At 38.6% G+C, this 26,524-nt stretch overlaps 1 protein-coding gene across 4 annotated transcripts in view; it reads right to left on the bottom strand.

The window, feature by feature from the left end:
* Positions 1 to 24,559, bottom strand: part of SLAIN2 (SLAIN family member 2) — an 82,108-nt gene extending 57,549 nt beyond the window's left edge. The window contains exon 1 of one of the 4 annotated variants that reach the window (XM_087434276.1): positions 23,897 to 24,559. In XM_087434276.1, the coding sequence (XP_087290402.1) occupies positions 23,897 to 24,285 (389 nt within the window). In that variant the 5' untranslated portion in view covers positions 24,286 to 24,559. The remainder of the gene's footprint in view (positions 1 to 23,896) is intronic. The other 3 variants (XM_087434277.1, XM_014787152.2, XM_004419044.3) reach the window with 3 other exon arrangements.
* Between the last annotated feature and the right edge of the window lie 1,965 nt (positions 24,560 to 26,524).

Genomic DNA, 26,524 nt, shown 5'->3' with positions numbered 1-26,524 from the left:
GCTTTTTCCCTTAGAACAATCATCACAAAGGAATTACACACCATTAAATATAATTATGTATATTGTTAAATACTGAGAAAACTAGGAGAAATGTAATTAAAAATAGGAATATTATGAAACTGACAATAATTAATCATATTTTGGCCTATATGTCACACATACCTGTATAAAATGACGGGAGATAAAAACAACTAAGAATATAACTTTATTATTTTTTTAAAAGTGTAACAACTTGCAGTAATATAGAAATGCATGAATGTAAGGTGTGATAATAACCTCCCTTACTCTACCAATTCTATCCCCCAAAGTTATTTATAGTTTTAGACTATGTCTCTCCTGACTTTTCTGTACATACACACATAGCAGACATATAATTAAATGATGGAGATAGGAAGGGAGACTGGAGTTACTTTGCTGAATTTATGGTAACCACAGTAATCACTTTTCATATTGTAGTCAGCAAAAAGTAGGCTAGTGAAGCTAATAACAGCAAAGATTTAACTCTACTTAAAGTAAAAATAAAAGTTACATTAAAATTGTTATTGAAATAAATTTCTTTAGATTGGTATGCAAACTTTTTACAGGCTAAGGAAAATAATCAGATTTTAATACCTCAAAATTGTCCTTCTCTATCTATTTATTGAATTAGGCATATTCAAGGCAAAAGAACAGAGCCTGTCTTCCAAGTTCAATACATAATCCCTGGCCCAGTGATTGACATTTAGAGACGATCAAATATTTGCATCTGAATGAACACTGAAAAAAAAAAACAACCATATTTACAAATGCATATGAAAATAAATAAACATGCCAAAGTAAATAAGATCAAAGTGACCATTTTGAGATTATAATTTTGTTTCTATTTTTATAATTTTATGTTTTTTTTAAATTTTTACTAATAAAAGTATCTTTGGTTTCACCTACAGCTAAATATAATTTAATAATTCTGAACTATTAGGATACATTGCTTTATAATGATTTAACAAGCTTTCTTAGTCAATGTGGCAATAATAATAAATATTATTATTATTTATATTTTATCAAGTGTTTATTACATACCAGGCATGGTTTCAGTATTTTAAATATACTAACTCTTTCAATCTTCACAACAAATCTATGAGATAGGTACTATTATAATCCCTGTTTTACAGATGAGGTCACTGAGGCACAGTGAGAAAAAGGACTTGTCCAAGATAGCACAGCTATTAAGTGGCAAAACCAGGATTGCTTTAGAACCTGTGCTCTTAACTATCACACTCTACTGACTAATACCATTGTTAAAAAAGAATGCAGGGGGGCCGGCCCTGTGGCTTGGTGGTTAAGTGCACGCGCTGCGATGCTGGTGGCCCAGGTTCGGATCCCGGGTGCGCATCGAGGCACCACTTCTCCGTCCATCCTGAGGCCGAGTCCCACATACAGCAACTAGAAGGATGTGCAGCTATGACATACAACTATCTACTGGGGCTTTGGGGGGAAAAAAATAAAATCAATAAAATCTTTAAAAAAAAAAAAAAAAAAGAATGCAGGGGCTGGCCCGGGGGTGCAAGCGTGCCGGGGTTCGCCGGTTCGGATCCCGGGCGCGCACCGACTCACTGCTTGGCAAGCCATGCTGTGGCGGCATCCCATATAAAGTGGAGGAAGATGGGCATGGATGTTAGCACAGGGCCAGTCTTCCTCAGCAAAAAAAAAGAGGAGGATTGGCAGATGTTAGCTCAGGGCTGATCTTCCTCAAAAAAAAAAGAATGCAAAAGATCCTTGAGTTCAAGACTTCAACACAGTAATCATTCTAACAGCCTCCCGCTGTTCTCTGCTCTCTGCTCCTAAGCCCTACCAACCATAAAATATAAAGTTGTAATCCCCCACTATTATAATAAAAAATCACAACTCAATTGAAGAAAAATATCTTCAGTTCAAATATACAGTAAGAGTCTTCTGAAATTTTAGATTGATCATCATGCCATTTACTATTATATTTGGCCCACTAGGTGACTTAAAGACATATAATACAATATTTATATGAAGAAATATATCTTTCTGGTTTTTAGAGGACCATCACCAGTTATTACCAATAATAATGGTAATTATTAGCAAGGCAAATTCATCAGTAAAGTCCTAGAAGAGAACAGTTTACCAGCACTGAGGTGACATTAGCTGCAGGGTAGGAAACACATAAACAGCAGGTATGACAGCAGAACACAACATGATGAACCAAAAAACAGGGCAAAGCAAGCAGAACGGACTAAAGAAAAGCTTTGAAGTAGTGAACCCCAAACTTTTAGACAGTGACACTCTATCCCTGAATTTTAATTTCATGACTCGCTTGATTTTCATTCTGGTATGGCATGGGTTTTTTAATTTTAAGAAAATCAAAACAATTTTGATATTCCCTAGGATGCCACAAAACTGAGGTTGGAAATTACTTCTTTAAAAAGACAAACTTCTAGTATTGAGGCACAGCCATGTACAAAAAATAGTTACAGTGAGACCAACTGAGAGTGCAGCAATCAGAAACTGAATTCTTTTTGAGAAAAGACATCAGGAAGACTGGGAATCTCAAATTATACCAGACTCTGCAAATTGTGGCAACCGCTGCAAAGTAAAAGACAGTCTTTATGTACACTGATTAACACGTATCTTTTCAGCCACCATCACATAAATAGATAGCAATTACTACTGATAGAATTTTTTAGTCCACAGAAAACATACATGGGTTTATGTATATACATATATACACATACATATATATGTTACATATATATGAGATGTGTGTGTAATCCATACTGATTCTTTTAGAGTACCTTGCTTATTAATAGCTAACTTGATCTGTGAAATGCCTTAAATAGGATCTTACCTGTAGAAGCCATGGTACTTAACGGCTAACAGGTCATAACTTTTAGCAAATGACATATCCTTCAATTCCTAGATTATAATAATGCATACTATATTGACTTTTAACAGTTTGTCAACTAAAGTTAAGTTTTAAAAATTAATATACTTTTCTTATTGCTTAGGAAGGTTTCTGCAAAAAAATTATCTGAGAAAAGGTATGAGAGCATAAGTCAGAATCCTCAAAACACTGGTAACAAAGGTTTATTAATACGATAAAGACTAAACAACTGTCTTCGCAGAGAATTTTCTACTTCCAGTATTCCTACAGAATCTAAATTAGTTTCTTGAATTATTATAAAATTAAAATATTTTATCCACGTTGTGAACCAAATAAGAATAGGAGGAAATCTAAATACATGTATTTAGATACACATATATTTAAATATATATATTTTTTCCTCTCCCCAAAGCCCCAGTACATAGTTGTATATTTTAGTTGTAAGTCGTTCTAGTTCTTCTGTGTGAACTGCTGCCACAGCACGGTTACTGACAGACGAGTGGCGTGGTTCCATGCCCAGGAACCAAACCTGGGCTGCCAAAGTGGAGCGAGCCGAACTTTAACTGCTAGGCCATCAGGGCTGGCTCTAAATACATATATTTTTAAATATATGTGTTTAACTTCAACAATAGCTTAGCCTAAAATGTCAGGTATTTGAAGTGCTAAAGAAAATTTGGCAATTTTTTTGTTACATGCCAGAGGAGGAAGTAAGAGAGAATGGTACACTGTACTCTGCTTATAGAATATTAATTTTAAGAAGACCAGCCCAAACATTCTCTTCTTTTCTCCTTTTGAGTTATGTAGAAAGCAAGATAAGAGTGGCTATGTGAGGATTCCTGAAGTGTACTATACTGAGATGGTTAGAACACATAAAATACATTTGGGGAGAGAGGGGGATAGTATTTTTAGAACCGGCATTGTCCTGGAGAGAAAACTCAGTCTAGCCCTCCACTGTTAGTTTGTAGTTGTGTGTGTATATACAATTTATATATAACTATACAACTGTCTCATAGGGGACTCTAAGCATCTCAAGGGCAGAAATAAGAATATTTCACATGATCTCTTACGCCCCACCCTCACCCCCAAAGAAAACTGCCTGGCACATAGTAGAAAAGGAACATAATAATAAAGAATTCATAATAGAGCACTGTATTTTTTCCTGAAAAATTATATCCATGGAAATTCTACAGTTATTCTTGATTGTACCATCTGATCACAGTTGTAAGATCAGCAGAACTGAATTTTTCCTATTTTAATTCATAGCCATTCCATCTTATTTGTTCCTTTCAAAATACCCCTAACAACTAACCAGGATCTCTCCCAAGTGACAGTAATCAAATTATCTCAGGGCCTTTAAGAGGCTAAACTTAACCTATTCTCCAGTCCCTTACCTTTCTTCCCCTTTCCCATCAGTGCTTTCCATATCACTTATTAAAGTTTAATTACCAAAGCTAGAAGTGATGACGTGAGGGTCTGAAAATACACAGTATAAGTATAAAAGCTGAGCTCTTCTACTTTACACACTTTTTATATCACATGATTTTTGTTATTTTATCAACTGCTGCCTCATAAGATACAACTCTATATTCGTTCCTACTATTTTAGTCTATGTTTGTCAGAAACTTTTCTAATTTGAAATTTGTTTTTCTTTTATCATAACCAATTATCATTTTTTGGACATTCATGATTTTCTAATAGTTCTAGTCCTAATCTTTCTCCTGGGTGTCACAGAGCTCTAACTGCTTACTACAGACATCCCCCCAAAAAGCAAATATCCCCAAACAAACCTAAAATGGTACCACTAGTTTTTCCAGCCAACAAATGAAAATTTTTATGCTGACCTTGACTGTTTCTCTCTCCACATACTCAATCAACACACCCTATCAATTCATTAATGCCCTCAAATCCATTCCTTCCTTTTCATTTCCACTGACCTCACTGTAGTCTAGACCCTCATCTCACCCAACATAAACTATTATTACAATAATCTCTCCTAGTTTCCCCATACCTACCAGACTTTCATCCTTCCCATCTATCCTCTGCCCTCTACCACTCAGCTCTCTAAAACACAGATCAGTGTAAGACTGTTTCACAGCTCAAAAACTTTCCCGTCGGATATAGTCCCCAGCTTAATTTTCAAGATTCTATGTTACCTGATTCAAAACTTTGTCCTTTGATCTTCTCTCCCAGGTACTTCAGTAAAAAAATCCTCCTGTCCAGCCAAACTGGCCAAATAAATGTTCACTTCATGCATTATGGACAGTTAAGCCACAGATGTCTTTGTTCAAAGTTCTTTTTACTATGGGGGGAAAAAAAGAATTTCCTTTCCATTTTCCTTGTCTAACTCAAGCCATATTTCAAGACCAATTCAACACTTAGCTTTTTCATGAGGCTTTCCAACAGCGACAGCTCTTAGCACTACTCCTTATTATCTTAACATAGTGCTCTACTTATAGTAGGTACTCAATAAATGTTTGATGATTACTCCTAGGGTGACCGTTCATCTCAGTTTGCCTAGGGAAGTCCAAATTTAAGCTTGTTGTTTTGGCATCCCAGCACTCTCTCGACTCTCAAATAGTGTCTGACTTTGTACAAAGAAATTACACAATCACTTTAGTTTTTCCTAATTTTCAGAACATTACTATTTTATAACTTAGACACGTAAGTGGAGCAAAGTTACTAAAATACAATACTAATTCCTGCAATACAGCACTAAATATTTTGGGTTGACACCATACCTTAAGTATGCTTTAAGGCAATACTTGTCCCTAGGGGACACCTGGCAATGTCTGGAGACATTTTTGTTTGACCAGGGATGCTGCTAGACATCCTACAATGCACAGGACAGCCTCCAAAATGTCAATATCCTCATAGAAGAGAGTTAATAAGATCAAAATGATATTTTTAAACAATGTGGATGTTTTACAAAAGGAACTAAATAAACCTGATCTTTAATCACTTAGCTTGATCTGATGATTGTCATGTAATCAATTATAAGTAGTTGGGATGAAATGGAAAGAATACCACTACGGACTCAACACTTTGGTCTGACTTCCAGTTTTGCCATGTGCTTCTGGGCATAAGAGGCTGGTAAAGCTCAGAGGCTCAGATTTCTAACCTATAAAGGTAGCTGTGCCTTCTGTTCCCACCTACATACCACTGCCACACTAATCTTTCCAAAATACCATTTTGTTAAGAATATTCCAGGGCTGGCACGGTGGCGCAAGTGGTTAAGTGCCCGTGCTCCACTGCGGCAGCCCAGGGTTCGTCGGTTCTGATCCCGGGCACGCACCGACGCACAGCTTGTCAAAAACCATGCTGTGGCAGCGTCCCATATAAAGTGGAGGAAGATGGGCACGGGTTAGCCCAGGGCCAGTCTTCCTCAGCGAAAAGAGGAGGATTGGCAGATGTTAGATCAGGGCCGATCTTCCTCATACACACAAAAAAAAGAATATTCCAACACAAAAAATCTCCTCCTAGATTTCACAGGCCATCCACAGTATGGTCTCCAACCCAATCATTCAACTTTATTTCTTACTTCTTTCCCAACAAACTTCACTTAAGTATTTTCATAGGCTTTCTCTTTACCCTACTCAAATGCAGCACTCATTCTTTTCCCCGCACTTTTTGATTCTGACAGAATAGCAAGAAATACCCTTCCATCTGTACCTAAATCCTAAGTCCCAGCTCTCACATTCAAGAAGATATAAACCTTTCTTCTATGAACTCATTATTGGCTTTAGAGAGAACCAAATTCTGTGTTCATTCTGTCTCCAAACTCAAAGCACCTTGAAGACTTAATATCAAGCTCCACTCAGTCATTTAAACAATATTTATATAGCAGCTACTACTGGCCAGGTATGGTGCTAGACAGGAATTCAAAGATAAATTAAGACAAAATTAGATTATTATACCTCACATAGTGCTGGTTGTTAGCCTGTCTCATTCATAGGCTGTACTATCATCGAGACCTACAGTGCCTGCTCATCAAGTTCCAAACCTCTAGATTCAGTTTCGAAGATTTATCAGTATTTTGGATATTATTTTTTAATCCTCTCCAGATCAGCAGTGGCTAAGACTAACCAATGGCAAACAAGAATTTCACTATGACGAGTCAATGGCAAGACCCATTATCTCCCTCTTAGAGGGTAAATTAGTAGGCCCATGCAAAAGATATTCATATCCTAAAATTACTAAACTAAAGACAATCTAATCTCATTAAAATTATAAAATACAGTGCTAATTAGGCACTAAATGCAAGTAAAAACTTTCTTACTAATTTGATAGCATCTATTAAATTCCATTCTTCAAGCTTATCAGACTCACAGGTCACTTACAGACTTAGCCTGGCCCAGCCCTGCTTCTTATTCACACCTTTCAAACAAAACAACCCTTAACAGCCACATATGGTTAGGTACTTTTTTCACGCTCTCACAGAGAGATGAGCAGAAGCTCTTGAATGGAGTAGTAGAGGGCTGTGTGTGGGAGGGGTTTCCTTCTAGTAAACAGTAGAATTGGGAGAAAGTTTGATTCATCCTCGTGAATTCTAACATTCTAATTTTTAACTAAACACTATCTCCCTCTTCATCTTCTCTTTCCAAATATTTTCACAAATTTCATATCAGATATTATGGTACTGCATTATCTTGCTTCTATTTTTTCTCATTTCAAGGTGATGCAATCACTTTTTCTTTTCCTCTCTATAGTCCTTTAACATCCTTAACACATTTCAATTTTATTCCAGAATTTGAGCCTTTTCCAAGATCAAAGCAAACTGTATGTTTTGCATTTTTTGAGCTACACCTAGTTTAAAAGCCTTCCTCTTAAATAAGCTAGTTTGTTCCTAAGTGTCCATTTCCTCCATAATTTAGATTCCCAAATGAAAGATCCCAGAGGATATGAATTTTGAATAAAGGGAACAGGAAAAATAAGAACTTATATTACCAAAAGCCTTAAAACCTACTTGCTTTCACAAGTTCATTTCTGACTACTAAACTAGCACAACAGGAGTCAACGTGCAGTGTGTTTTGGCTAGTACAAGTCAGTACTGTAAGGAACAGTACATTATTGTAACTCAATCCATTTACATTAAGACACTATTTATTTATTTTTTCTGTGAGGAAGATCAGCCCTGAGCTAACATCCATGCCACTCCTCCTCTTTTTGCTGAGGAAGACTGGCCCTGAGCTAACATCCGTGCCCATCTTCCTCCACTTTATGTGGGATGCCACTGCAGCATGGCCTGACAAGCGGTGCGTCGGTGTGCGCCGGGGATCCGAACCCAGGCCGCCAGCAGCAGAGCGCATGCACTTAACCGCTATGCCACAGGGCCAACCCCGTTGACACCATTTAATTCTGCTATTTACTACCCAAATTGTCTCCTTTTAAAAAAATCACGTAAAAATCAAACTAATTTACAGATAGTTATAGATATGTCCCTAGCAGAAGCGCAAGGAGGCAGGGGTCTGGGTAAGTGGAGGGAGAAGGGAAGGAGCCCTTGTGGGCTACCAGGGCATCAGCACCAGGTTTCCTGGAAGTCCGGCATACGGATTTGGATGCGGGGTAGTCCCAAAGATGGGACTGAGGAGAACAGAAACATCAGTGACCCAGAAGCTCATGGGATATAAGCTACACAGCTTTGGAGTTCCTTATCTGATATTCCTAGAAAATAAAGAAGTTTTGGGGTCCCTCCCCACAAAAACAGACTACATACTTTATTTACGTAAATCTGATAAACTTGTTAATATTTACATTTGTGGAATTTCATTTTTAAAATGCAAAGTTAAAAACAAGAATAGATAAGATCATACACATCAGCTGACTTGGGCTCCAGTTTTATAAAAAATGCATGTCTAAACTTACTAGAACCAAAATTTCTCCATCTATGATATACAATCTTACTACCACTAAGTAACAAGAAAAACATCAATGGCTTTTTAACATATCATGTTATAGTATGATTCCTACCTATGTGATAACAGAATAACAAAACTGATTTAAATCTTATCAATAGGATTTTTTTAAATTACAAAAGCAATTTCATAACAGGAAATTCAGAAATCATAAAAAGTACAAAAAAGTTTAAAAAAAGGTACATCTATTGTCCTACCAAAAAGAGAAACATCACTATTTTGATTAATTTTACAACTGATTTTTGACATCAGACACCGTATCTAAACATTATTTCCTCTTTAATTCATCATGGGAGAGTACAGATTCAATACTGCCATTATGCAGAGTATGTGTGAAATTCCTCATCTGTAATTGGCATAAGGGTCATGCAAATCATGCACGAAATTTGGTCTCATAATTTTACAGCTTCACCTCATTTCAACCTAATATCATTGACAATCGGATTGATTCAATTTAATGTAACCTAACTCTCACTACACACAAGATACTGAGAGCCTGTTCAGACACCAAAGATGAATATGATACTGTCCCTCTGCTTAAATTGTTCACAATCTAAACTAGACAGACCAGGGCCGGCCCCGTGGCTTAGCGGTTAAGTGCACACGCTCTGCTACTGGCGGCCCGAGTTCGGATCCTGGGCGTGCACCGACGCACTGCTTCTGCGGCCAGGCTGAGGCCGCGTCCCACATACAGCAACAAGAAGGATGTGCAACTATGACATACAACTATCTACTGGGGCTTTGGGGAAAAAAAGGAGGAGGATTGGCAATAGATGTTAGCTCAGAGCCGGTCTTCCTCAGCAAAAAGAGGAGGATTAGCATGGATGTTAGCTCAGGGCTGATCTTCCTCACAAAAATAAATAAATAAATAAATAAATAAAATAAACTAGACAGACCAAAGTACAAGGTTGTCATGTTACACATACTCTGAAAAGGATATATAAACAGTGATAGGTAATGTTGAAGAGTAAGTAAGCCAAGTAGGAAATTTAGAATTTCACAAAGGAGAGAAAACAGGTGCTCTATGCAGAATGAACATCAAAAGGTAACAGGCATGAATGTTCATGAAGTTTTCCGGCAATAGCAAGTAAATCTAAGAAAAAGGTGAATTGAAGTTGGACTGCTGAGGACTTTAAATATCTCGCTAATCTATTTTTATTTACTAGGCATAATAATGACTTTTAAAAGTTTTCAAAACTCAAACCTACTCTCAAGAGGAAAAGAATCGGGCCGGCCCCACGGCTTAGCAGTTAAGTGCACGCGCTCTGCTACTGGCAGCCTGGGTTCGGATCCCAGGCGCGCACCGACGCACCGCTTCTACGGCCATGCTGAGGCCGCGTCCCACATACAGCAACTAGAAGGATGTGCAACTGTGACGTACAACTATCTACTGGGGCTTTGGGGAAAAAAAAGGAGGAGGATTGGCAATAGATGTTAGCTCAGAGCCGGTCTTCCTCAGCAAAAAGAGGAGGATTAGCATGAAAGTTAGCTCAGGGCTGATCTTCCTCACACAAAAAAAAAAAAGAGGAAAAGAATCTGCCATTACTGAGGATATTCAGAAAAATGTGCCATAGATTTAGGAAAAAAAAAAATCCATGATGCTTCCATTGCCAAAAACCTCTCCCAAATTTAAGCTTAGCACTTTGTCTTGAAGGTACCTTAGGCCCAGAAATAGACTGCAATACTTTAACCACAGAAACACAGAGTTTAAAAGAACACTTGCAAGTAACCTAAGTTACTTTTTACATCTTTGTAACATCTCTTACCACAGGACCATTCAGCAGTCTTGACTGCTGAAGGTTACTTACAACACTTTTTAAAGGGAGTCCACACCATCTAGGAATCGCTCTATTAGAAAATTCTTCCTTATATTAAATAAAAATTTGCCTGTCTCTGATATCTATTGTTCTAAGTAATAATCTCCAGTTATATAGAATAAGTCTAATAAACCTTATTATAGTACTTCAAATATTTAAAAAGTATTGTCTTCTCAAAGCTAAATATGTACAGGTTAAATAAATCAAGATCAAATGTTTTTCTTTAGGCATGATTTTCAGGCTTAGTATGAATCTCAATTCATTCACTATATTAGCTATGTGACTTTGAGTTTAGTTTCCTTGCCTGTAAAATGGGGATAACAGGACACATGCTACAACATAGATGAACTTTGAAGACACAATGCTGAGTGAAATAAACCAGACACAAAAAGACAAATACCATATGATTCCACTTATATGAGGTACATAGACACAGAAAGTAGAATGGTGGTTGCCAGGGGCAGGGAGCATAGGAGAATGAGGAGTTACTGTTTACACAGAGTTTCAATTTGGAAAGATAAAAAGTCGTAGAGATGGATGGTGGTGACAACTGCACAACCACGTAAATGTACTTAATACGCTACTGAACTGTACACTCAAAAATGGTTAAAATCGTAAATTTTTTGTTTTGTATATTTTACCACAATAAGAAAATGAGGATAACAATAGCTATAACTCAAAATTGCGCAGATTAAATGATTTAACGTACACAAAATGCCTTATACAATACTTGGCATATACAACGTGCTCAAACAATAGTGATTGTAATATATTTTACAAATCACGTGGCCCTTCTTGGCCAAATTCCATTTTTTAAGAAAGCAAGAACCTGCATTATCATGTGTCTCAGTGATTCCAACATTGCACTGCTCACACGTAGGGGCTCTAAGTATTTGTTCCACTAATGAAAAAAATTTAAAGGAATGTTAGAATTACTAGAAAACCACTGCTAAGAAGGGAATAAAACGCTCATCTAGATGTATAACATCTGATTCATTTAAAACACTCACACATTACTTTAAAGTAACATCACCTTGGTACAAAACAGTCTAGAAAACAAAACTTCAAGATGTTAATCAGTGAATGACTGCCAAACTATTCAGACAAGTGGTGACAATTATACAAATTAAACTGCTTTACTAACCTAGGCTTATCATATTAAATTACAGGCTAATTCTACCAATGGCCCCCTAAAAAAGCATACATAAAAGAGGTCATGTAATAAAGTTCATTCTCAGAAGGGAAGGGCTATGAGTGAAAAAATACAGTAAGTAAAAACCACTTACCTGTCTATCTTTAACTTGGGGAAGTTTATCAACAAAATTTATTGATGAGAAGTCAGTCTGAGTTTAAAGTGTCTTCACAAACTTAAGAGAAAATTGATTTCAAGTAAAATGGATTTAACAGAATATGAGAAACTTACCAGATATCCAATCAAAAATTTTTAAGAATACTCATCTGCCTCAGCCAGCTTGAATATTAAACAGCTTAAAAACAAGAGGCATGACCACCTAATATCAAAGTTCCATTTCTAATTTCATTTTCTATGATTTTATATGCTGCAAAAGGTCCTAGAGGCCCTACAAAGAGCCTGCCAACGCATATTAATTTTCCCTAATATCTCTATTATCAATCTGTTCTCTCCACTACAGACATATGGGGTTTATGTCAGCAATAATGAATCTCTCAAAGGAAAGAAAAACGCGAAAAAATAAAACAACAAACTGCTGGATACTAACAATTAATTTTAACTAGCAAATACTGATTAGATAATGCAGTCTTTATGATTATATAAGCAATATTAAACTCTCATCTACAGCAGTGTAGAGTAGGTGAATAAATAATCTAAAACTCATTTACAAAGTATTTCACACATACACTCCCCTTTTGCCCACATGTAAATTCCTTTTTAATTAGCACAATTAACAGTAGAGATGGAGAAAACAATCTTAAGAGACTTAAAGAGATGGAGAAGTCAGTTCCTAATCCTTTCTCTCAACAATGAATATTTTAAATAGTAAAGATTTTTATGTATTATATGCATTTGTTTATTCTTTTATATGAGGCTTTTATATGAGAAATTCTAATAAAAACCATTAATAAAGGATCCTTCTTTGAGACCCAAGACTGTTTCTTTGCTCAGTAAAGATACATCTACCTTAGGTAAATTTAATGAAGAAAACACAGATTTATGGAAACTTAGACTAAAATTTTGTTTTAACAAAAACATAGGATCCTAAGAGTACAAGTTCATAGATCAAAGTACAGAGACACTAAAACTAAATTTAACTAAAAAAATGTCAAATAATTGCAAATGTGAAAACAAGGGTAATATTACGGGAGTTGATTATAGGGCAACAGGTCAAGAGAGGATATGAATAATAAAAAAAATTCTAATTCTAGTACAAAGATGTAATAGTGATATGGACTTCTTGAGGTATTTAGACTTCTCCTGAAAACTTCACCCTGCACACAGCACAACACCTAAGAAATTCTTGATTTGCCCCAAGAATTTAATTTCTCAAAAGGCTAGGGAAGAAAGAACTGAACCTGTTCTGACCATCACCAACAAATTAACTGGGCATATGAAAATGATCAAAATGCTAGAAAAAAGAGGCCATTTCATCTTAGAGTTTATAATAGAATAGAAACAAAATTCTAAACATAGATGTGCAAACCAATTTTCAGAAAATCTGATCTAAAAACATTCAGAGCACATTTAGTAATATTAAAGATTTTTAATTGGGGGGTGAAATTGCTATTATGGTTATGTTTAAAAAGAGTCCTTATCTTCTACTACAATATTTAGTAATAAATAATATGATGTCTGAGATGGAATTTGCTTCAAAATAGTCCAAAAGGTTGAGGTTTGAACAGTATAGACAAAACAAAAATGGCATGAGTTGGTAAGTGTTAAAGATAAGTGATAAGTTAAGTGAAGGTTCGTTTTACTGTTCACTCTACTTTTGTATATGTCTGAAATTGTCCAAAGAAAAATTTTTTTTTAGGAATTCAATGCAAAGATAGGCGAGTCTGGAACTAGAATAATAAAACAATGTTGATGATGATGACAATGATGAAAGCTAACATTTATACATTTAATTTGTGCCAGGAATTGTTCTAAACATTTTACATAGATTACATTTAATTCTGTATGGTCGGTATAATAATTATCTCTATTTTAGAGATAATGAAGAGATTCAAGCACAGAGTACGTGGTCTGCCCAAGGTCACACAGCTAACAAAGATGGGAGCAGGGATTCCAACTCAGGCTATCCAGTTTGAGTCATGGCTCTTACCTACTATGTTATCTGACTCCCAGGGGCTCCAAAGGCCAATTTAGCACAAGAATAATGACTACAAAAAGAAGTCCTCATACAAAGAAATTAATAAAAATATACATAGGGCTCAGGTTGTTAAAGACAAATGATCAAAAGACAGAAGTGGGGGGAATGTATAATAGCCAAAGGTGAATAACAGTATAAATCTATTAAGAATAACAACAACAAAAAAATACAGATAATTAGAATTAGGTAAAGGTAGAAAATTTTTAAATAAAAAGTCAGACTAACTAGGTTCCAACCCTAGCTCAGCCATACACTTGAGTGACTATAAGCAAATTACTTAACCTAAGCTTTAATTTCCCCATCTTTATAATGGGGGTTAATAATAGTTTGATCATATTGGGTTATCAGGAAGATAAAATACTTTATATAAATTGCTTAGCATAGTATCTGTCACATGTTAATGAAATAAATAATGGTTAACTTATATGAAGAATAAAAAGAGCAATAAAAATCATATTGAAGGACGCCCACTTTACCACTTGTACCCAACATTATACTGGATATCCTAGCCAGGGCAATTAGGCAAGAAGATGAAATAAAAGGCATCCAGATTGGAAAGAATAAGTAGAATTATCTCTATTAGCAGATGACATGATCTTATAAATAAAAAATCCTAAGGAATCCACAAACACAAAATCTATCACAGCTAATAAATGACTTCAGCAACACTGCAGGATACAATGACATCAATATACAAAAATTAACTGTATTTCTACACAACAGCAATGAACAATCCAAAAATGAAATTAAGAAAAACTCCATTTACAACGGCATCAAAAAGAATAAAATACCTAGGAATAAAATTAACAAAAGAAATGTAAGACTTATACATTGAAAATTATAAAACACAGTTGAAAGAAATTAAAGAATACCTAAGTGAATGGAAAGACATCCAATATCCATGGATTGAAAGAATCAATATTGTTAAGATCCCAATAGCTAAGATCCCCAAATTGATCTACAGATTCAATAAAATCCCTATCAAAATTCCAGCTGCCTTTTTTTTGCTGAAATTTACAAGCTGATCTTAAAATTCATATGGAAAGACAAGGAACCTTGAATAGACAAAACAATCTTGAAAAAGAACAAAATTGGAGGACTCACACTTTCCATTTTCAAAACTTTCTAAAAAGCTACAGTAATCACAACTGGTAGTATTGGCATAAGGACAGTCATTGATCGATCGAACAGAATTGAGAGTCCAGAAATAAACCCATACATTTATGGGCAACTGATTTTCAGCAAGGGCGCCAAGACAATTTAATAGGGGCAGAAGTCTTTTCAGCAAATGGTACAAGGACAATTGGATATCCACACGCAAAAAGAATGAAGTTGGACCCCCTACCTCACACTATATAAAAACTCAAAATGGCTGGGAGAGACATATTTGCAAAACATACATCTGACAAGGGGTTGATCTCCATAATATATAAAGAACTCACACAACTGAACAACAAAAAAACAAATAACCTGATTGAAAAATGGGCAGAGGAAATGAACAGACACTTCTCCAAAGAAGATATACAGATGGCCAATAGGCACATGAAAAGATGTTCAACATCACTAATCATCAGGGAAATGCAAATCAAAACAACACTAAGATATCACCTCATGCCCATTAGAATGGCTATAATCACCAAGACAAAAAACAAGTGTTGGAAAGGATGTGGAGAAACAGGAACCCTCATACACAGCTGGTGGGAATGCAAACTGGTGCAGCCTCTATGGAAAATGGGATGGAGATTCCTCAAAGAATTAAAAATAGAGATGCCCTATGACCCAGCCATCCCACTACTGGGAATCTATCCAAGGAACCTGAAATCAAGAATCCAAAGAGGCTTATGCACCCCTATGTTCATTGCAGCATTATTCACCATAGCCAAGAAGTGGAAGCAACCTAAGTGTCCCTCGACTGACGACTGGATTAAGAAAATGTGGTGTATATATATATATATACAATGGAATACCACTCAGCCATAAAAAAAGACAAAATCGTCCCATTTGCAACAACATGGATGGGCCTGGAGCGTATTATGTTAAGTGAAATAAGCCAGAAAGAGAAGGACAAACACTGTATGATCTCACTCATATGTGGAATATAAACCAACACATGGACAGAGAAAACTGTACTGTGGTTACCAGGGGCAGTGGGGGTGGGCACAAGGGGTGAAGGGAGTCATATATACGGTGATGGACAAACAAAAATGTACAACCCCAAATTTCACAATGTTAAAAACCATTAAAACATCAATAAAAAAAAGAAAAAAAAAAACTCAAAATGGATCAAAGCAAATGCTCGCAAGGATATGGAAAAACCGGAGCCCTTGTATAATGCTGCATAATGGAAAATGGTGCAGCTGCTGTGGAAAACAGTTATGGTGGCTCCTCAAAAAATTAAACATAGAATTACCATTTGATCCAGCAATTCCACTTCTGGGTATATACCCCAAAGAAGTGAAAGCAAGGACTTGAACAGATATTTGTACACCCATGTTCATAGAGCCATTATTCACAATAGCCAAGAGGTAGAAGCAATTCAAGCGTCCATCAACAGATGAATGGATAAAGAAAATGTGGTATATACATACAATGGAATATCATTCAGCCTTAAAAAAGGAGGAAACCATGGCAAATACTACAACATGGATGAATCTTGAGGACATTATGGTAAATAAAATAAGCTAGTCATAAAAAGACAAATACTAGGGGCCAGCCTGGTGGCGCAGGTGGTTAAGTGCGCGAGCTCCGCTGCGGCCTGGGGTTCGCCGGTTCGGATCCCGGGCGCGCACCAATGCACCGTTTGTCAAGCCATGCTGTGGCGGCATCCCATATAAAATGGAGGAAGATGGGCATGGATGTTAGCCCAGGGCCAGTCTTCCTCAGCAAAAAGAAGAGGATTGGCAGATGTTAGCTCAGGGCCGATCTTCCTTACAAAATAAATAAATAAATAAATAAAAGACAAATACTATATGATTCTACTTATGAGTTACTTAAAGTAGTCAAACTCGTAGAAACAAAGTGGTTGCCAGGGGCTGGGGGAAGGGGAGGTAAAAAGTTGCTGTTCTGTGGGTGTAGAGTTTCAGTCATGCAAGATGGGAGGGTTCTGGGGATCTGTTAACAGCACAACAATGTGCATGTGGTTGATGATAGTGAACTATACACTTGGAAATTGGGAGGCTGAATTGTGTGGGGTTTTTTTTTGCCACACAAAAAAGCATATACATATAAATTCCATATTTAAATATGAACATCATACGCATCATACAAGCTTAGGTTTGGGATAGAAAGATTTAAGTGCTGTTTTCTCTTGCCCATTGAGGATTATAAGATTAAATAAAGCTTTAGAGACTTCCAAAAGGAAGGAAATTCTGAGACATGCTACAATATACACGAATCTTGAAGACATTGTGGTAAGTGAAATAAGCCAATCACAAAAGCATAAATATTGTATGATTTCACATATATGAGTTACCTAGAGCAGTCAAATTCATATGTTGTTAGGGGCTGGGGGAAGCAAGAGATGGGGAGTTATTGTTTAATGTGTATGGAGTTTCAGCTTGGGAAGATGAAAAAGTTCTGGAGATGAATGGTTGCACAACAATGTGAATTTACTTAATGCCACTGAACTATATACTTAAAAATGGTTAACATGGTAAATTTGATGTTATGTATATTTTACCACAACAGAAAAAATGGATCAAAGACCTAAACGTGGGCCAGCCCCGGTGGCCTAGTGGTTAAGTTTGGCATGCTCTGCTTCGGCAGCCCAGGTTCACTTCCTGGGCATGGACATACACCACTCAGTGGCCATGCTATGGCGGCGGTCCACACACAAAATAGAGGAAGATTAGCAACAGATGTTAGCTCAGGGCAAATCTTCCTCAGCAAAAAAGAAGATTGGCAACAGATATTAGCTCAGGGTGACTTTTCCTCAGGAAAAAAAAAAAAAAAAGACCTATATGTAAGAGCTAAATTATAAACCTCTTAGAAGAAAAGATAGGAGTAAATCTCAGGATCTTGGATAAGGCAGAGGTTTCTTATATATGACACCAAAAGCACAAATAACAAAAGAAAAAAACAGATAAACCTAACCTCATAATATTAAAAACTTCGTGCTTCAAAGAATTCCAAAAAGAAAGTGAAAAAACAACACACAGAATGGCAGAAAATATTTGCAAATCATGTATCTCACAAGGAATATACAAAGAACTCTTACAACTTAACAATATATAGACAGGTAACACAATCAGAAAATGGGTAAATGGTTTAAATAGACATTTCTTTAGAGAAGATATAGAAAATGTCAATAAATACATGAAAAGATGCTCAACATCATTAGTCATTAGGGAAATGCAAATCAGAATCACAATGATATACCAGCAGGATGGCTATATAAAAAAACAGACAGACAATGACAAGTGTTGACGAGGATGTGGTGAAATTGGAACCCGTGTGTATTGCTGGTGGGAATATAAAATGGTACAGCCACAGAAAACTGTCTGGCAGTTTCTCAAAAAGTTAAAACATGGAGCTACCATTTGACCTAGTAATTACACTCCCAGGTATATATACCTAAGAAAAAATGAAAACATGACAACATAAAAACTTGTAAATAAATGTTCATACAGTATTTTTCATAATAGCTAAAAGGTGGAAACAACCCAAATGCCCATGAACGAATGAATGGACAAAATGTGGTAATAATATTCAGATACAAAATGGAACGAGAAAAGGGAATGTTCTGATACATGCTACAACATGGATGAACTTTGAAAACATTACGCTAAATGAAAGAAGCCACACAAAAAGCTACAGATTATATGGATTTCATTTATATGAAAGAACCAGAATGGGCAATTCCATTGACATAGAAAGCAGATAAAAGTAGGATGACAGGGAAACAGGAAGTGACTGGTAACAGGTTGGAGTTTTTTGGGGTACGATGAAAATGTTCTGGAATTAGACAGTAGTGACAGTTGCAAAACTTTGTGAATATACTAAAAAGCACTGAATTACATGCTTTCAAAGGGCAAATTTTACTGTATGTGAATTATATCTCAACAAACAGAAACTCAAGGAGAAAAAAAAATTACATTGAGAGCATTAGTACAAAAAAGAGATAGCCCAAAGTACTGGAGTAAAATATGCAATGATACTAAACGACAAAGAGAAGGCAGAAATATTCTTTAGCTTCTGTTTTTCTACCAACAGTTTGTTCAAATGGACAGGCTGAATAAACATTCTTCAAAGCAAGTTGAAGTTCAAATGAGGTAAGGTGATAGTAAGCTAGAATGTAGCATGAAACATGCTTAGGCCTACCCCTCCAAATAATGGAAAAGAACTGAAATTTTATCACTGATTATTATTGATTTGAAATATCACGGCAGGGTTGAAAGCCTGGATGAGAGGAAATGTTATAATTTCTAAAGAGAAAACTAAGTAGTGTCTAGAAATTCCAGACCAAATTTATTCTTCCTTGAAAAATTCAAAACTGGATTAAACAAAATGTTTGTGAAATTAGAAAAGGAAAAAGTCAGAGGATTCGCCATGAACAAGTCAAACCAAATTAACTACAATTTCTACTTTGATAGGTTTACTTCATTGCAGGTAAGAACCCTGCAGGCATAGTACAGCCTAATTATAGGAAGCCATTTGGAAAAATCTTTCATAATATTCATACACAAAAAATGGCATAAGGGCTTGACAATAATAAGTGGAACTAATTTTATTTAACAACCACAATGTGTGCTGATTAATGGATTGATGTTAATCTGGAGGGAGTCTAGTCAAGCTGCACACTTCAGAGTTCCTTATTCTGTCATTTTAATATTTTTATCAACAACTTGAATGAAGATCCAGTAGGTATGCCTACCAAATATGAAAATGACAAAAAAATCAGAAAGACTATTTAATATTAAATACCTAGATCAAGACTAACAAAATGAAATATAAAAGCCTAATATTTAAGCTAAAAAAAAAAATCATTACACAAAAACAGGGTCAGGGAGACTTAGTTTAACAACTTATGTATAAAAGGTAGGGTGTGGGGCGGGCCCCGTGGCACAGTGGTTAAGCTTGGTGCACTCCGCTTCAGCGGCCTGGAGTTCGTGGGTTCAGATCCAGGCGTGGAACTACACCACTCATCAGCCATGCTGTGGCAGCAACCCACATACAAAATAGAGGAAGACTGGCACAAATGTTAGCTCAGGGTCAGTCTTCCTCACCAAAAAAAAAAAAGATACAGAGTGTAATTGATACTACTAGTTTATATTAAGCATAAGTAACAGAGGTTAAAACTATTAATGAAATATTTGGTTTCAAAATAATAGCATTTGGCTCAAGCAAGGTATATCCACCACACACTGTCTGGTCACGTACCATCTAAAATGCTGAGTATGGTTCTGGGTACCATGTTTAATGACAACAGCAACCAGAATTCATTAAGAGAAAAATGATCATGGTTCAAGAATCACAGAGTACATTATCTAAGGAATGATTAAATAAACTGGGATTGCTTTACTCTGAAGAAGTGACAAGAATGCTCAGAGTGTGGTGGAGAGAAGGGATCAGCAGGATCACGACAGTAGTTTTCAAATATTTTAAGGGGCCTTTCATGTGGAAAAGGAATTATATTTGGAAAAAACAAAATATAGTGGGAACAGCATAGGCTTTGATGTCACAAAGACCTGGATTCAAATCCTAGTTCCATCATTTACTGTGTGTTATTTGATGCTTAGAAATTAAGTTTTCTTTTCTAGAAAATGATACCTAACTCATAAATGGATAAAAATTAAATGCAATTAAGCACAAAGTGTTTATAAACTGCCCGGCATAGACACACTGTGATACACAATGATGTTAGTTCCCTTCTCTAGACTTTTCTGAGTTGTTCTAGAACAGTGTTTTTCAAAGAGTTACAACCCATTAACGGGTCACAAAATCAGCTTAGTGGATTGTAACCAGCATTTTTTCCTAAAGAAACAGAACAGAATAGAAAATATTAGAGCTTACCACATCTACTAAAAGTAACTATAGTTTTGTGAAACTTTTGTTTCAATTATTCATATACATGTTTGTACTATGCTATGATGTAAAATGTATTTCTTATCATGAAGCTGGGCCAAAAAAAAGAGAGAATTGTGAAAGCCACTGCTCTAGAGCATTGTTTTCTAAGTGTGTTCTATAGATACTAGTTTCTTGGCAGCTCAAATAAGTTTAGGAAACAAACCATACCACTTAGAGATTTACTATATTCAATACATATGAGGATATAAAAAAGTCCAGCATTAAAGAAACCTGTTTATTTTTGTCAAACCTCGTTTTTCCCGCATATATGTGACCTCAGATCTACCATTATTTTTCACACAATATCTATTAACACCTTCAGGACTAGCACTTCATGGTACATACCTGGAGAAAAACATTCCCCTAGATGAAAAGACTTTTAGCTTGCTAAGAAAGAAAAAACTCTTGACTCTTTGAATCTTCCTCCTCCCCGCCACTAACACCCACCCTTTCCAACTTATACTCCAAAGCACTTTAAATATTATTTACGAAACTTTAAATTCACACAAATCTTTTCAGAAAAAGTGTAGGACATCTACAATATCAAGAAATGTAGCCAGGATCAAAACAGTAAGCAGGAACCATTTGTTTAAAAGAAACTTCAGGCATAGTATTTAAGACGACTTGCTTTACCTGAACCCTAAGCTCAGAAACCAAACCAGCAAAAGACTTAACCAACTTCTCCAAGTGGAGTCAATGCGTTCTAATAATACATAATCTAAAATGGGCTGATGGGTGCAGCTAATCCTCATTATTAAGAGCATCATTATCATTATCACTTGTTACAGGCATGTGATGATATTTAGATGATTCTGGGTTCTTTTAAAGTGTATACATACCCAGGATTCCTTTGGGAGGACGTGATTTCACACTAATATGAAAAACTGTCACTACCACAGTTAGTTCTAATAATATTTGGTATCACTTGGTAATAAAATAAAGGCTTGACATCATGTATTCAAGAGTATCTCTGTAATTCAAACCTTCCTAATTGGGAGTTACAAATATCTCTGACTCTGCTCTAGCAGTTGTCAGAGCATAAAATGCCCTTCCCACTCTTTCCCCACCCCCAGGCTCCACAGCCACCTCTCCTCAAAGTCTGCCCCAACTACTTTGGACTATTATTTTCTTCCCAATTTCTGAGTACTCGCAGTACTTTTTGTTTCTATCACTCTTTTTAGCAATTTACTGTGTATGCCCTAGCTTATTTAAACTTGGCTCCTAACAAGACTGTTAAGTGCCTTAATGAGCAGGGACCAACATTTAAGAATCTTTACCCTTTAGGGGCCGGCCCGGTGGCGCAAGCAGTTAAGCGCCAGTGCTCTGCTGCAGCGGCCCAAGGTTGACCGGTTCGGATCCCGGGCGCGCACAGATGCACCGCTTGGCAAGCCATGCTGTGGCGGCATCCCATATAAAGTGGAGGAAGATGAGCACGGACGGATGTTAGCCCAGGGCCAGTCCTCCTCAGCAAAAAGAGGAAGATTGGCAGATGTTAGCTCAGGGCTGATCTTCCTCACAAAAAAAAAAAACTTTAACCTTTAGAATCTTTTAATCTTTAGCATTTCCCACAAGATCGCGTAAGAGCTCACTAAATATTTCTTGATTTAAATAAGCAGGTTTAACAGTAACAGCAGCTAGTCTTGGAGAGGTTACTATATGCCAGACCCAGAACTAAAAGTATACATGGATTATCTTCTGTAATCTTCACAACTCCAGAGAGGTAAGAACTATTATTTTCTCCATCAAATAGAAAGTGAGGCTCAGAGTAACTTGCCCAAGGTCACACAACTAGTAAGTGGCAGAGCCAGGGCCTGAATCCAGGCAAAGCTCTTAACTACCTCAGTACACTGTAAAGTTGCAGCCCTGCAACACCTGAGTCCACGAAGGATTTCGATTTTACTAAGTTAGAAGTTTCAATTTCAACAAAGTAGAGACATTTTAGCTAAAAGTTAAAACTTTAAAAAGGGATAAATTAAGACAAAGAATTTCCCATAGACATCGTTCTACGGTTGCAATAAAATATGAGGATAACCGCCTCCCATGTCCTTTCTATTTATGGAGGTGATATTACGGTGTGGGTCACAATTTTATCAAGAAGTGGCTTACGACAATACAGCCTTGGTTTAGATTTTTAAATAGGGCTCTTTTTCTCTGCCCCTAGGATGACATGGAAATGAAAGAAAGATACGTTAACTGTCACTTCACAGCTCCGAAAAATGCCAGAACCAATTCTTGTTTAAAAAATAAAAGTCAGGGTTCTTGTTCCACCCTTGACTCTTCACACAAAGCAGCACCATCCTCTGCCCTCTTCGCACAAAGCAAGCTTTGCCCCACTACCCAAAGGGGAGTGCTGATTCACACGGTCTGCCCATCGCCGCCAGAAATGTACCCATAGCCCACTGGTCCAACACACTGACCAGTGCACAGACTTAGCCCACTGTGGTCTGCTCCTCGCACCCGGTGATACCTGCCCCTCCCCGACATCCAAAATGCCCAGGCCACCATCCAAAAGCCAGTATTTCACACAAAGCAGGATCCCTTCCTACAAAGCAGTTTTCCACCTCCGACTCCTCCCACGGCGAGCAGTCCTACCCAGGCTGTGCCAGCCCACAGACCCCAGCGGGGTCCACAACCCAGAGGGTCCACAACCCACAGAACTAGCCACAAACCCCGTTCCTCTGGCACGCCTCCAATTCCCAACTCCAGCTGACCTTTCCGCAGCCAAAGCAAAAAAAAAATCACAAGTCTCCGTCAGACAGCGGATCCGGCCACACAAAGCGAGGGGTTCTGCCGGGGAGGACCCTCGGAAGACGCTCTCCGCCCCCGGGCCCCTCCCCGCCCAGCCCCGGCCCGGCGCCCCGCGCTCACCAGCTCTCCTCCTCCTCCTCCCAGCCTGACAGGCGCTCCAGCTCCTCGGGCCGCAGCGGCTCCACCTCGTCCAGCAAGCCGCCCTCGCCCGCTGCCAGCAAGGAGGTGGCGTCCCGCAGCTCCTCGCTACTCGTCCGTCTCGGGCCCGACCCGGCCCCGCTGCCCGACTTGGCGCTGAGGCCCAAAGGGAAGCCGCGAGGGGACGCGGCGCCGGAGGAGGGAGTGGACGCGCCGGCCCGAACCGGGCTGCCCGGCCCGAGGGAGCCGGCGCCCTGCACGGCCCCCGAGCGGCTCCTCAGCTGTTCGTTCTGCTTCTCCAGCTTCTTCACCAGCTCCTGCAGCTTCCGCACCTCCTGGTCCGCGTTCACGTTGGAGTTAACGTCCTCCATCCCGGCCCCGCCGCTTCTGCCGCCCGCCACCGGCTCGCACTCAGCGAAAGAGCCGGAGGAAAGAGGCGTCGCCGCCGCCGCCGCTCACTCTAGCGGAGGCGCCGGCACATAGCAGGGCCAGGCCCAACCGCCAGGGTCCCCCCCAGCTCCGGTTCCCAAGCGCCGCTGGCCCCAGCCGAGCCGCCTCATCTGCGCCGGCTCCAGGACTGGGGGAGGCGGCGCCAATATCCGGCCTCGGCCGCCATCTTCCCTCCGTCCCTCCGCCCCCCGTAGCCCGCCCCGTCGGTGACCTCAGAGCGTCGGGGGTGGACCAGGCCGCGGACCGGCGCTGAGAGGACCAGCAGCCTGGCTCTCCGCGGGGCGGGGCCGAGTGGGGCGGGGCTTAAGCCGGAAGGGGCGTGTCCGGAGGGTCGGCGGAGGTGGGACGCTGCCCGGCTGGCCAGGAAGGGCGGTTCCGGCCGCAGGCGGGGCCTGAGCGGGGAAGATAGGCTCGCCTGCGCCCGAGAGGAGTGTGGACTTGGCCGCGGGTGGGGCTCAGATCGCAAGCGGGTACTCTCGCTTAGCCACGCCTATTGGTCTTGGAAGAGGGGCGTGTAGTGTGTTCTCCACCCCCAAACACGGACGTGTGGGACCAGCGAGCCAATCCCGTCCTCCCTCCCGGCTGGTTCTCGTGGGCGCTCAGCCAGGCACCGTGGAGAGACGGTTTAGTTGGTCTGTTTGTTCAGCAGATATCTATTCCATGCCTACTTGAAATGGGAGATTGTCAGGGCTGGCAGGAGCCTCAGAGACCATCTGTGACCCGTTTCTTCCTCTGAAAATAAGAAAACAGAACCCCAAATGGTGAAGAGAGGTCTAAGGTCAAAATAACCATAAATTGTTGAGTGCTTACAACGGGCCAGACACTGTGCTAAGCACTTTAAAGGCATTATGTCATCGATTGAAACAATTTTCCCGACTTAAAGTTTACTGCACACTGGCACGAAAGCGGGGGATAGAAAACCGCTCCTCTCTCCTCGCCTTTGTTCATTGATGCATCATCTGCTCTTTGGGTCGTTTTCTTCGGAGAAACTTTTTCATAGTGTCTTGACTTTTTAAAAGTTGTGTAAAAGTACTTAGTAAACACGTTGACATATACGGATGAATGCTAAAAGATGTATAAACGTAAAAATCTGCCTTCAGTGGCACCCGTTTCTAATGTGTACTGACAGCAAAACAAAACAACAGATACTTTGTTTTGATCACACTCATTGCTCTTCAGATGTCAGTTGCGAACTACGTGGTTTGTGTTTCCAGCTTTCCTCTAATTGACTCCTCCACCCTTAGCCAATAAATGATCCAGCCCTATTACACCTGGGTGTGGACTCATACGCCATGGCTTGCTTGCTTCTACCCTTTAGCCTTTCTGTGCTTTATTTTCCTTGCCTAGAATATTCCACCCGCCAAAATATGATTCCTTTTCTTTTTTTTTTTTTTTTGTGAGGAAGATCAGCCCTGATCTAACATCCATGCCAATCCTCCTCTTTTTGCTGAGGAAGACCGGCTCTGAGCTAACATCTATTGCCAATCCTCCTCCTTTTTTTTCCCCAAAGCCCCAGTAGATGGTTGTATGTCACAGTTGCACATCCTCCTAGTTGCTGTATGTGGGAGGCGTCCTCGGCATGGCCAGAGAAGCGATGTGATGGTGCGCGCTGGGGATCGGAACCCCGGGCCGCCAGCAGCGGAGCAGGCGCACTTAACCGCTAAGCCACGGGCTGGCCTGATTCCTTTTCTTAAAACCCATGCTCTGCCATCCAGGAAACCTTTCCTGACAATTCTACAAAGAAGTAATTGTTCTGTTTACTTTAGCATTTCCTCATCAATAATTTTCAACAGATGTTTGCACTTTTAAAAAATTTCCTTCTTTTTCTAAGTCTTCTAAGTTTGTCGTTTGTTTTTGTCTGTATACTGGATGAAAAGGGGCCATTCATGTTTGTTTTCCGTGTCTAGTATAGTATCTGACACAGTGGACATTCAATACCTGGTTTATTGAAATTTAAGAAGAATGTAAATTCTGATAGGTCAAGGACCAGATAGATGTTTATTTATAGCAAAAAATCATTGAGTATTTGCAAAGTTTGCTAACTATGAATAACTAGAGTATTTTCCTAGCTGTGCACACCTAGTCAAAGGATGTCTTTGTTTGCTAACACACAATAATTGTGAAGTAATATGTATTATCTATGTAATGCACATCTAAATA

This window comes from Ceratotherium simum, chromosome 8, assembly GCF_057802395.1.
Source record: "Ceratotherium simum simum isolate JZ-2026a chromosome 8, ASM5780239v1, whole genome shotgun sequence".
NCBI lineage: Eukaryota > Metazoa > Chordata > Mammalia > Perissodactyla > Rhinocerotidae > Ceratotherium > Ceratotherium simum.
This window is presented reverse-complemented; position numbering and strand designations above follow the sequence as displayed.